Source organism: Gnatocerus cornutus, chromosome 9, assembly GCF_029298725.1.
Source record: "Gnatocerus cornutus isolate USDA-ARS CGAHR chromosome 9, icGnaCorn1.1, whole genome shotgun sequence".
Lineage (NCBI taxonomy): Eukaryota > Metazoa > Arthropoda > Insecta > Coleoptera > Tenebrionidae > Gnatocerus > Gnatocerus cornutus.
This window is the reverse complement of record NC_142241.1, coordinates 14386874-14400464: the sequence shown is the minus strand read 5'-3', so window position 1 is coordinate 14400464 and position 13591 is coordinate 14386874. Positions and strand designations below refer to the sequence as shown.

At 33.4% G+C, this 13591-nt stretch overlaps 1 protein-coding gene across 2 annotated transcripts; it reads right to left on the bottom strand.

Annotated features, from left to right (window-relative positions):
- Window positions 1-8161: 8161 nt before the first annotated feature.
- LOC148169085 (uncharacterized) lies at window positions 8162-10802 on the bottom strand. Of its 2 annotated transcripts, XM_088045712.1 has the most exons (7): window positions 10474-10802; window positions 9661-10204; window positions 9547-9615; window positions 8796-8929; window positions 8531-8747; window positions 8369-8483; window positions 8162-8320 (listed from the first exon to the last, which is right to left on the bottom strand). In XM_088045712.1, exons 1-7 carry the CDS (start codon window positions 10663-10665, stop codon window positions 8302-8304), a joined length of 1290 nt encoding a protein of 429 aa, XP_087901838.1. In that variant the 5' UTR covers window positions 10666-10802; the 3' UTR covers window positions 8162-8301. The 2 variants fall into 2 exon arrangements, with proteins under 2 accessions (XP_087901838.1, XP_087901837.1); XM_088045711.1 differs by lacking the exons at window positions 8162-8320; window positions 8369-8483; window positions 8531-8747; window positions 8796-8929 and adding an exon at window positions 8997-9461.
- Window positions 10803-13591: the final 2789 nt, after the last annotated feature.

Below are 13591 nucleotides of genomic sequence, written 5' to 3'. Positions count from 1 at the left end.
CCGACAATACATCTTGCTCTACCACACTCTCATGATCGATCGATCTAATCACCTTTTAAACTAACGCAATTTTTTAGTATTTGTCAGCGAGTTGATAGTGGGTAGAAAAACTTATCGGTGTGTGTTATTTTGTGTAAATATTTCCGAGTCCGTCCAATTTTTATGGCATAGAGTAGTTTCGTCATTTTTAAGGGTTAGTTTCAATACCAAATAACTAAGAGCGTGTGGCATCTACTGAAAGTTCAATTCTTTTCTAGTTATATAACTATACATTATATTATACATTTTCAATGTATACTATTAGCAGTAATCACAAATAAAATGCTCAGATAGTATAAACAGTAGCTTAGATTCATTATTTAATTGTAAATATTTAGGGTTACGATTAACATTTATTGTAATTATCTAGTCAAATGTGTTATTTTTTTATTATTATTTTATGCTTTGTATACTACTTAATTGGAATAAACAATATCTTTGCTTTGTGTATTTGTGGCTTTGCGTTCTCTAATAATAAGGGGCATAACCACTTTGACCCCCTAAAAAAAATAATTTTTGGGATTTTTTTTTTTTGAAAACTACTGCATGAAACGTTACATTTTTGCGTAAATAATGAAAAAAATTTGAAATTTTCAGATGAAAATATTTAATTCTGCTCGAGTTATTAAGAATTTCCCAAGCCACTAGAAAAAAAAAGGCTCTCCACTGCTGCAGTAATTGCGGCCTTCACCATTGTTGAAATAAAAAAAAATAAAAAGATTATTAAACTAGTCTTTATCAAAAGTCGAAACACAACTGATTCCAATAAAGAATATAATACCTTCTTACGTATTTCCTAATTGCTTATTATCACTTTTTTTTCCAGCTAACAAAAATAATTAGGGTAATAATAAATGACAACGACTTGAAAGATGGCGCAAAATAGATTTACATTAAAATTTAGGTAATTGAGTTCCAATTCAGTGCAATGGAGTTAATTACACGACTCAAAAGTAGTAACTTCCTCAAATTTCATAGCTTCTAAAATTAATGTCTTTTGATCTACAATTTTACAATTTGCTGGAGATTTTACTCGACTCAAGAATAGAAAATTCCTAAAATTTCCTAGCTGTAACACAAAAATTACCAAAATTAAAGATTTTAGTGGAGAAAGTGTGAAATTTTTGCTTCTTCTCAAAAATTAAAATTTCTAAAATCGTGTCTTTTGCTCTAGAATTTAGCAATTTAGTAGAGTTAATACACGACTCAAAAATAGTAATCTCCCAAAATTTCATAACCGTAGCACTAAAATTGTCGAAATTACGAATTTTACAGGAGCACGTCACCAATTTTGGCTTGGTTTTAAAAATAAAATTTTTTAAAATCTGTGTTTTTTGCTCTACAATTTTGCAATTTGACAGAGTTGATTCACAACTGAAAAGTAGAAACTTCCCAAAATTTGATAGCCGTAGCACTAAAATTGCCGAAATTACGAATTTTACTGAAGCATGTCGCCAATTTTTGCTTGGTTTTATAAATAAAAATTTCTAAAATCTGTGTTTTTTGCTCTACAATTTTGCAATTTGATAGAGTTGATTCACGACTGAAAAGTAGAAACTTCCCAAAATTTTATAGCCGTAGCACTAAAATTGCCGAAATTACGAATTTACTGAAGCATGTCGCCAATTTTTGCTTGGTTTTATAAATAAAAATTTCTAAAATCTGTGTTTTTGCTCTACAATTTTGCAATTAGGTAGAGTTGATTCACGACTCAAAAATAGTAACTTCCCAAAATTTCATAACCGTAGCACTAAAATTGTCGAAATTACGAATTTTACAGGAGCACGTCACCAATTTTGGCTTGGTTTTAAAAATAAAATTTTTTAAAATCTGTGTTTTTTGCTCTACAATTTTGCAATTAGGTAGAGTTGATTTACGACTCAAAAATAGTAACCTCCCAAAATTTCATAACCGTAGCACTAAAATTGCCGAAATTACGAATTTTACTGGAGCACGTCACCAATTTTTACTTGATTTAAAAATAAAAATTTCTAAAATCTGTGTTTTTTGCTCTACAATTTTGCAATTTGATAGAGTTGATTCACGACTAAAAAGTAGAAACTTCCCAAAATTTTATAGCCGTAGCACTAAAATTGCCGAAATTACGAATTTTACTGAAGCATGTCGCCAATTTTTGTTTGGTTTTATAAATAAAAATTTCTAAAATCTGTGTTTTTCGCTCTACAATTTTGCAATTTGGTAGAGTTAAAACACGACTCAAAAATAGTAACTTCCCAAAATTTTATAGCCGTAGCACTAAAATTGCCGAAATTACGAATTTTACTGAAGCATGTCGCCAATTTTTGCTTGGTTTTATAAATAAAAATTTCTAAAATCTGTGTTTTTTGCTCTACAATTTTGTAATTTGATAGAGTTGATTCACGACTCAAAAGTAAAAACTTCCCAAAATTTCATAGCCGTAGCACTAAAATTGCCGAAATTACGAATTTTACTGGAGCATGTCACCAATTTTTGCTTGGTTTAAAAAAAAAATTCTAAAATCTGTGTTTTTTGATCTACAATTTTGCAATTTGGTAGAGTTAATACACGATTCAAAAGTAGAAACATCCCAAAATTTTATAGCCGCAGCACTAAAATTGTCAAAATTACAATTTTTACTATAGCATGTCGTCAATTTTTGCTTGAGTCCAAAAATAAAATGTTCTAAAATCTGTGTCTTTAGCTCTACAAATTTACAATTTTGTATAGTTACTACACGTCTTAAAAATATAACTTTCTTTAAGTTTCGTAGCTGTTGCTCTATAATTACCATAATTACAAATTTTAGAGTAGAAAATCTAAAATGATTGCTCCGCCATCAAAATTACAATATCTAAAATTTGTGTATTTAATTAATTAATACTAGGAGACCTATTTTAAGAAAAATATTTCTATCTAAATCGAAAATTTTCATAATTCCAAGATCAACCTTCATATTTTGTCCATCATTTATCAGAGTCACTCTCAGATCGTAGATAAAAATTTGTTAGAACTAAAAACTAAGCACAAACATGAAACTATTTTTGGTAGCACTGACGAACCGAAAAAATTACATTTAAACGCGCCTAAAACGTTTCTTTAAATTGAAAACCCTCCAAAATGTGTAAGTAAATATTGTATACCACTTATCTAGCAAACAATTTTCTCAGAACAGCACACACTCCCAAAACGACCCTCTTTTCTAAAAGTCCGAACACAACTGATTCCAATAAAGAGATTAATAAATACGTAATATCTTAACTGCCCATAAATAACTTTCTTTTTCTTGAAGGAACAAAAAATTATTTCTAAATTTACAGGTGGGAAAACAATTCATTTTTCTATCAAAAAATAGTTACACAATAAGATGTAACACAGCAGCTATTGCTTATAACTGGAGAGAAACTAAGTTTTAATAATTTTAGAAAAATGACTGAACCGAGTCCAAAAAAAGTACGCAAAAATTATTTTATATTTAGCGCGTAAAAAGGAACCACAATGTAAATTTTAAATAGAGAAATACAAATAGGTGGATCGACGATGGAAGCTAGAGTTTAGTATATGCAACCAATTATAGCAAAGGAAGCATTTGAGTCGCTCGATAAAATTCGTTCACATTCTTCGTGATCGCAATTAAATAAGCATTTTCTCTAATTCTGCCAAATTTCCATTTCTCTTTTATTTCTTTGTTACGTTTTTTCTACACTTATTCCTTTGTTTATTCCTCAGATAAAAAAAGCTGTTACATTTTATCCTACATTTCATCATTTCCTAATAAGACGGTAGCATAATTTTCGTAAATTCAGTTCGGTAGTCTCCGCGCTGTTTAATTATTGTTGGTCAGCATGATTAATAGAGCCTCTCACGACTGTAAAAATTTTAATAAGATATCACATTGACATGTTGGCAATGAAGACCATTAGTCGCCCATCCGTGGGATCGCCAGGGTGTGGTATATCTTCTCTTGACAGTCTAAAATGGATCTACTTATTGTTATGTTAATCAGATGGCAATGAAATAACTAATTTATGTTCGGGTCAGACGAAGAGTTTTGTTTTACCAGTAGAGAGATGCTATCTGGTCGGGCGGTAGCTAAGTGATTTTTTCTTACTTTGATTTCGCTTGATTAATGGTTCACGTTAATGATATGTAATCGATGCTACTTGAGATAACGGATTTTCCAATACCAATAATTGTTCATTGTTCATTTACATGATAATGATGCTTCTTTGTGGTGCTTCCATGCTGCCACTGCCGCCGTGTGTTCACAGCGATTAGATATCGACTCTGTCACTGTCATTTCTTACAATTAATTGTTTGTGGACTTGAAAATGTTCGGAAAATAACAGCAAAAGTACATTTTTGGTTGGTCTCCAAAATAAAATTTTCTAAAAACTGTGTCCATCGCTCTACAATTTTGCCATTTGGTAGAGTTAATACCCCACTTCAAAATAGTAGCCTCCTAAAATTTCATAGCTGTAGCACTAAAATTGTCAAAATTACGATTTTTACTGGAGCATGTCGCCAATTTTTGCTTGGTCTCAAAAATTAAAATTTCTAAAAACTGTATTTTTTGTTCTACAATTTTGCAATTTAATAGAGTTGATACACGACTCAAAAGTAGTAACTTCCCAAAATTTCATAGCCGTAGCACTAAAATTGTCAAAATTACAAATTTTGCTGGAGCAAGTCGCCAATTTTTGCTTGGTCTCAAAAATAACAATTTCTAAAAACTGTGTTTTTTGCCCTAAAAATGTGCAACTTGGTAGAGTTAATACACGACTTCAAAATAGAAACTTCCCACAATTTCATAGCCGTAGCACTAAAATTGCCGAAATTACGATTTTTACTGGAACATGTCGCCAATTTTTGCTTGGTCTCAAAAATAAAAATTTATAAAAACTGCGTTTTTTGCCCTACAAATTTGTAACTTGGTAGAGGTAATACACGACTTAAAAATAGTAACTTTCCAAAATTTCTTAGCCGTAGCACTAAAATTGTCAAAATTACAAATTTTACTGGAGCAAGTCGACAATTTTTGATTAGTCTTAAAAATAACAATTTCTAAAAACTGTGTTTTTTGTTCTACAAATTTGCAACTTTATAGAGGTAATACACGACTTAAAAATAGTAACTTTCCAAAATTTCATAGCCATAGCACTAAAATTGTCAAAATTACAAATTTTACTGGAGCAAGTCGACAATTTTTGCTTGGTCTCAAAAATAAAAATTTCTAAAAACTGTATTTTTTGCCCTACAAATTTGCAACTTGGTAGAGTTAATACACGACTCCAAAGTAGTAACTTCCCGAAATTTCATAGTCGTAGCACTAAAATTGTCGAAATTACAATTTTTACTGGTGCTAGTCGTCAATTTTTGCTTGGTCTCAAAAATAACAATTTCCAAAAACTGTGTTTTTTGCCCTACAAATCTGCAACTTGGTAGAGTTAATACACGAGTTCAAGATAGTAACTTCCCGAAATTTCATAGCCGTAGCACTAAAACTGTCAAAATTACGATTTTCACTAAAGCATGTCGCCAATTTTTGCTTGTTTTCAAAAATAAAAATTACTAGAAGCTGTGTTTTTTGCCCTACAAATCTGCAACTTGGTAGGGTTAATACACAAGTTCAAAATAGTAACTTCCCAAAATTTCATAGTCGTAGCACTAAAATTGTCAAAATTACGATTTTTACTGGTGCTAGTCGTTAATTTTTGCTTGTCTCAAAAATAACAATTTCTAAAACTGTGTTTTTTGCCCTACAAATTTGCAACTTGGTAGCGTTAATATAGGATTTTAAAATAGTAACTTCCCAAAATCTCATAGCCGTAGCACTAAAACTGTCAAAATTACGATTTTTATTGGAACATGTCGCCAATTTTTGCTTCTTCTCAAAATTAAAAATTTCTAGAAGCTGTGTTTTTTGCCCTACAAATTTGCAACTTGGTAGAGTTAATACACGACTCAAAAATAGTAACTTCCCAAAATTTCATAGCCGTGGCACTAAAACTGTCAAAATCACGATTTTCACTAGAGCATGTCGCCAATTTTTGCTTGTTTTCAAAAATAAAAATTTCTAGAAGCTGTGTTTTTTGCCCTACAAATCTGCAACTTGGTAGGGTTAATACACGAGTTCAAAATAGTAACTTCCCAAAATTTCATAGTCGTAGCACTAAAATTGTCAAAATTACGATTTTTACTGGTGCTAGTCGTTAATTTTTGCTTGTCTCAAAAATAACAATTTCTAAAACTGTGTTTTTTGCCCTACAAATTTGCAACTTGGTAGCGTTAATATAGGATTTTAAAATAGTAACTTCCCAAAATCTCATAGCCGTAGCACTAAAACTGTCAAAATTACGATTTTTATTGGAACATGTCGCCAATTTTTGCTTCTTCTCAAAATTAAAAATTTCTAGAAGCTGTGTTTTTTGCCCTACAAATTTGCAACTTGGTAGAGTTAATACACGACTCAAAAATAGTAACTTCCCAAAATTTCATAGCCGTGGCACTAAAACTGTCAAAATCACGATTTTCACTAGAGCATGTCGCCAATTTTTGCTTGTTTTCAAAAATAAAAATTTCTAGAAGCTGTGTTTTTTGCCCTACAAATCTGCAACTTGGTAGGGTTAATACACGAGTTCAAAATAGTAACTTCCCAAAATTTCATAGTCGTAGCACTAAAATTGTCAAAATTACGATTTTTACTGGTGCTAGTCGTTAATTTTTGCTTGTCTCAAAAATAACAATTTCTAAAACTGTGTTTTTTGCCCTACAAATTTGCAATTTGGTAGCGTTAATATAGGATTTTAAAATAGTAACTTCCCAAAATCTCATAGCCGTAGCACTAAAACTGTCAAAATTACGATTTTTATTGGAACATGTCGCCAATTTTTGCTTCTTCTCAAAATTAAAAATTTCTAGAAGCTGTGTTTTTTGCCCTACAAATTTGCAACTTGGTAGAATTAATACACGACTCAAAAATAGTAACTTCCCAAAATTTCATAGCCGTGGCACTAAAACTGTCAAAATCACGATTTTCACTAGAGCATGTCGCCAATTTTTGCTTGTTTTCAAAAATAAAAATTTCTAGAAGCTGTGTTTTTTGCCCTACAAATCTGCAACCTGGTAGGGTTAATACACGAGTTCAAAATAGTAACTTCCAAAAATTTCATAGCCGTAGTACTAAAATTGTCAAAATTACGAATTTTATTGGTGCTAGTCGTCAATATTTGCTTGGGCTCAAAAACTAAAATTTCTAAAAACTGTGTTTTTTGCCCTACAAATTTGCAACTTATTAGAGTTAATACACGACTCCAAAGTAGTAACTTCCCAAAATTTCATAGCCGTAGCACTAAAATTGTCAAAATTACAAATTTTACTGGAGCAAGTCGCCAATTTTTGCTTGGTCTCAAAAATATATTTTTTTTAAATCTGTGTTTTTTGCTCTACAATTTTGCAATTTGGTGGAGTTACTACACGACTCAAAAATAGTAATTTGCCTAAATTTCATAGTTGTAGCACAAAAATTACTAAAATTACGAATTTTTGTAGAGCAAGTTTTCTTGGTCTCAAAAATAAAAATTTCCAAAATCTGTGTTTTTCGCTTTACGATGTTACTAATTTGTAGAGTTATTAGACGACTTAAATAATTTAGATTTAAATTTAAAATTTGATGTTTGATTTTTAATTGATGTTAAAACTGCACTTTTACTTGCTTGAAATACAAATCTTCCCCTTAATTTTTTGTGATTTCGTCTAAATTCCGCTGATTTTCCAATTATTTCGGCCAACTTCCTCTTATTATCTTGCAATTTTGTAGAACTTCTCCTGATTTCCTTGTAATTTGGTCCAATCTCTCCTTATTTCCGTATGATTTCGTCTAAATTCCCTTGGTTTCCTTGAAACTTTGTTTAACTTTTCCTGATTTTCTTGTGATTTCGTCCAGCCTCCCCTTACTTTTTTGTGATTTCGTCTAAATTCCCCTGATTTCCTTGAAATTTAGTCCAACCTCTTCATATTTTCTTGTGATTTTATCTAACAACCTAATCAAACTGACGCCACTGACTTGAAATCGGGCCCTAAAGTCCCCTGATTAGAACTACATAAGTAATAATAAATACTTTATTAGAAAATAAAGAAAACAAAACTCCGTACGAAGAATCATTACAACAAACATTTTATAAAAGATAACTGAAAGAAACATAATCGTTGAAAACATTTTTGACACATCATGATATACATACTTTGTTTCTCTAAACAGCAAAAGTACCTACTTTACTTAATTCACTTAGAATGCTGATCCCTGTAACAAAAGAACTCAAAACTTGTCCAAACAAACTAACCAACTCACTCGTAATAGCGAACAGCCTTCATCTTAAAAGCCGTCGAATTCTCTTTACACTTATAAGCCAAAACTTGTTTGATCCTACTGATCTCCACCATGGGAAACCGTGTCGCCACGTACGCTAAAAACCAAACTTCAGCCCCCAAAAACCACCAAAAATGACCATACAAATAATTGCTTGAACTTTAGATCTATCCAACGCCGGTTTCACCGGTCTCTCTCCACTTCCTGCTCGGCTCCACCTTTGTCCAGTGACGGAGCAAGTCGCTAGTTCCGCAGGACTGAAGAGAATTGTAGCGAGTCCTCGGGTTAGCTTTCTGTAGTCGTTCCATTTCACGCTTCTCAGCTGGTCTTCGTAGATTTCGATACCTTCGCCTAGTTTTATCTGGAAAAATTCAGATGAGACTGTTTGTTTAGCGGTGGTGGTGACTACCAGTCTATTTCTCCTTTCTCCTTTTTCTTTGACTCTCATGGAAATGTCGGAAGATTCAGGCGGGGATTCGTCGGGTCGGAGTTCAAATGGAAGCCAGTGATCGGATAAGCGTCTTCGGCGCAGTCTTAAAGGGCCTAAGAAAAAGTAGCTACAGGTAATTATATTGTCTTTGTATCGTTGTTCAATAAAGCACTCGCAGGAGCATATTGAGAGATTTATTAATGCAACGTAGGTACAAGGTCGCAGAAGTGTGGTACTCATCAGAGAAGCTACAAATTTACAAGCCAATAAAAACAGATCGCTGGAAGTATCGTAGAAAAAAGCTAGTACGTAACACTAACGAAATGACAGTCATTACACTTGGAATGAAACCCTCCATTTACGAAGCACTCCGTAGTTCGTACTTAAGATCGCCCCCGTTAGTTAAAAGAGTCTTATTCTCATTGCTCTTGGGGTAGTTTCTGTTAGCCCCCTCATGTGAGCTCATGATGTGCCGGCGCAGATACAAGTCGGTTTTGAACGGTTTTTTGCAAATCGGACACTGAACGTACGTCGGATAATGTATTAATTTCATGTGTTGTCTTAAATTAGATAAGTTGCTGTAAACTCGGCCACATTCTTCACATGGTCTGGGGTCCAGCGAATGCAGCTTTCTTGTGTCGCCGCCTGCAACAAATCAAGTTCATCAATCAAAGATCGTTGCAAGCACGACAAAGGCTGGACCCCAGATAAAGGAAAGGGGAAGACTCACCTTGAGAAGCATCCTGAGGATTTTCCTTCATGTTAAAGGTTGAAACTTGCGGGATTATCTCCATTCCACCTGGAAGCTAACACTTTAGAGAGGGATAACAAGAAGTTGTCTTACCTGGTAGCTCAGTAACATCTCCAGGAGAGTAGAAATTCTGCACAGGATCCTCTCTACCATCATCATCGCTTAGATAGTCGGGGATTTCCACCTTCGGCTGCACCTGATTCTGATTCTTACTCTCGTTCTGAAGAGCGAACGGATTAACATTAATCTCGTCTTTAATCTGTCTCAATCTGGACACTTCAGACTCGGATTTACATTGTCTTTTAGGGGGCGGACTGGACACTCTTGAGACGTCCTGACTAGAAGTTACAGTGCTTGACGACGAAATTTGCTGTTTTATTAACTTATGTTTGGTATTGGAGGTGGGTTTCGACGGCTGAGGGTTTAAATATACAGTGTCTTCTTCTTTTTGGTTCTCATTCTCAGCAGACGTGTCTGTTAGACCACGAATCTTCAGAGACTCTGCAGTCTTCAGGAAGGCAGAGAGATGAGCTTGAGCCACGTTGACTTCACCGGCGTACATAAACTCCATGAGAGCCACCACGTGCCTGGCCTCCACGTCGCGCATGAAGATAATCGGATGGGAACAAGGATTCGCCTAAAATAAATAAAATAAGCAAAATTTTAAATTTTTAAGTGTAAATAGGCAACCAGTTATACACGAGTGCAAGCAAAGTGCCTATCAAGTTAGTTAATCCTTAGATTAAAGGGTTTATTTTATTATATTTATTAATCTTAAGCCGGCAGAGTGATAATTTAATGTACTTTTTACAGATAATAATGTAGCGGGAAATTCAAAACATGCAAATCAATGCCGCCACACTGGCCAGCCAAACCGCCCTGAAATCAATAAACAAAAAGACTCACTTTAAACAATTCCTTGAAAAAGGGACTGCAGGCCGAAAGGACGACTTTATGTGCTTGCATTCTTTGTCCTTCGCAGGCGATGGTAACGTCGGTGAAATCTTCATCGTCACGTAAAGCTTCGAATTGTGATGTTATATTTGCTTGAAAATTATTCCATCTAAGACAAAATTGTTGATCATCAGCTAAAGCCATTTCTTAAAGCACCTCGAACACTATTTTTACCAAATTTTATCGAAAAATTATGACAGAATTACTAGGTAGGAAGACCATCTCAGACATAAAAATAAACTACCTTTTAATTTTAATCAATATATGTCTACTTCTTTTGGCCAACCAAGAAAAAGAAGTTTCCCTGTTTGCGTCTAGCGTAAACTTGAAATTATTTAATCTGCTGCAATGTTTATAAGATAAATGTGATTTTTTGCCATTTTGTTCAATTAAATTAATATCTGATGATGGGGTTTTTACTTTGAGTTAACAAAACTCTAACGAATAGAAATAAAAAAGAACAAAACGGTCTAAAAAAACAAAAAAGCAATAATTTAATTTACAATCATGAGGAATTTATGAATTTGATCGAATTCCCGAAAATTACATTAATATTTTTAAAATGAAACATAAAATGCTGAGGTTGGCAACACTGACTCGCCACAAGTCAAAACTCAATTTCGACGCCTAATCCAACGCATCTCTGACGCACAACGCGCATTTATTCCGATTGAACTCTAATCTAATCATTTTCTATTTTTAATTCTCTTAATTTAGCAGTTACATAATTAGAAATCAAGCGAAGACGTACGTTATCTTCCACGGAATATGTCGCAGCTTTACCACCATTTTGACAGTTGACAGAACTGACAGACGTCAGAGGTGGATGGCCAGACGGTTATAACGAATTAAAAAATGTTTTAGTGTGATTTTGAAGGATAATGTGAAGGAAAATCAGCGATAAAACAGTGAAAACATCGCGAGTGTGTGATAAAACAGGGAAACAGTTCGTATTGATTTTTCGTTAAGTGACTAAATTTTAATAACTCTGGCCTTCGCTATGTGAAATGTCAAAACGTAAGTAAAATTCGATTTTTTGGGGGAAATAATGAAAATTGTAATTAGGGAAGTGGCGAATTTGTCGTTAATTTAGCTTCGTTATTATATGAGTGAGTCATCGTATCCTTGGTGGAGGAACTTGATGGCCCCCCACAGTGAGGGAATTATTGCAGAAATGTGGTCAAGGAGGCCGTGAATTTCACTGCAGTGTCTTGGAGCCCCAAATATCGTTTCACGTTTTTTTTTGTTTTGTTTTCCTAGAAGCTGACGTGATTTGTGACGGAAATTGACTCATGTGAAGCATATTAAACAATAATTGTTCTTAATTATGGGCTCCATTTGGAGACTATACCTAACACAATGTGGAAAATTACAAATGAAATGATTGGGTGCAAAGAGCGTGCAATTTGAAATAAGGAAGTTTTTTGATAGCTACAATTGCGATTTCATTCTTGATCAGTTGTCTTAACACTGTTGCCAACCTAATTAGAGTAAGGGCAGCCCCCTTGGCAAAGGGGCAAAATATCCCCAAAACGAGCAAAACTGTCTAGTTATGATAGTGTCAAGGAAGGTTCCAAACAACAATGAACTGACAATTGCAGGGCAATAAAATAAACTCTTAATAACAATAAATTGTAACTTTTATCCGAGTGGAAAATAAAATCTACTTTTTAATTCAGCATTAAATAAATAATTCTGGTGAACGTCTACTATCGATTTTCTATAGTTCGTCATTTTTTGTTCTTAACAATTTATTTTTATAACTGACAAAGTTTGCCGACCTCTCTCGATATATCATCATTAAAAGAGAAAAAGATCTCAACTATTTTCGTTAGGTATTCATAAATAGTTGACTCGAATAAAAAACGAACCAAAATCCATGACCGGAGTAAAATTATTGCAGCAGTTTCCTTCAGGATCTTGTTTTGACTACAAAGTTCTTTTTTTTAGTTGTTCATTTTCTCCAAAAATTGTCAGAAACGGCCACAGTTTCATAAATACGTAATAATTTAGTCAGTTTAGTTATATCGGGCTAATTCGTCATGCTTGGTAAATATTAGATAGCAGCGAATTTATCACTAATTAGTTTGCATGACTGCCATATGAAAAGTTTTCTGTTCGAGCTCAAAAAGAAGAAATCACAAGGTATTTGACAATTTAATATTTGATTTTTGCTTGAAACATAAAAACTTCCCCTGATTTCGTAAAACTTTTCCTGATTTCTATATAATTTGGTACAATCTCTCTTTATTTCCGTGAGATTTCGTAAAAATTTCCCTGATTTTGTCTAACTTCTCCTGATTTCCTTGTAATTTGGTCCAGCCTCTTCTTAATTCCTTGTGATTTCGTCTAAATTCATTTCGTTCAATCTCCCCTTATGTTCTTGTGTTTTCGTCGAACGTCTTCTGATTTCCTTACGATTTCGTCTAATCTCTCCTTATTTCCGTGTGATATCGTATAAATTCCTCTGATTTTCTTGTGATTTTGTTTAACTTCTCCTGATTTCCTTGTGGTTTCGTCCAACCTCCCCTTAATTTTTTTGTGATTTCGTCTAAATTCTCCTGATTTCCTTGTTATTTCATAAAATTTTCCTTGATCTTATTATCATTTTGTCTAACCTCCCCTTATGTTCTTGTGTTTTCGTCAAAATTCCCCTGATTTTCTATTGATTGCCCCTGAAGTCCTAATGATTTTCTAGTGATTTTCTAACGATTTTTCCTAATTTCCTAAGATTAATACACCGATTTCCCAGGGAGGTTAACCTCTCGTTTGGCAGGTTTTATATGGCAGATGGTGTGTATAAAACCAACAAGGTTCTGTGTCGTTGCTTGCTGGTACTAATTAAGAAACTCCAGTATTTTTTTCTTTAATATAAACAATAAATCGAGTAATTAAAACAGGTTGTGGTTTAAATTACTCCTGTCATACTACTTCGTTTGAAATTGCATATAACGCTCTCTCTTTTTGTTGCATTTTTCTCTACTGCAATAAATTAAAAGATAAGGATTTATTGTTACCAATAAGCTTTTTGTTTGTACTATTTGTTCAGTATAATACGAACACCAACAAT

Coding starts and splice junctions, on each gene's coding strand:
- LOC148169085 (XM_088045712.1), bottom strand. CDS start 10,665: ATGGCTTTAGCTGATGATCAACAATTTTGTCTTAGATGGAATAATTTT. Junction 9,616..9,660: donor AGATGTTACTGAGCTACCAG/GTAAGACAACTT, acceptor GTTAGCTTCCAG/GTGGAATGGAGATAATCCCG. Junction 8,484..8,530: donor TAAAGTTCAAGCAATTATTT/GTATGGTCATTT, acceptor TTTGGTTTTTAG/CGTACGTGGCGACACGGTTT.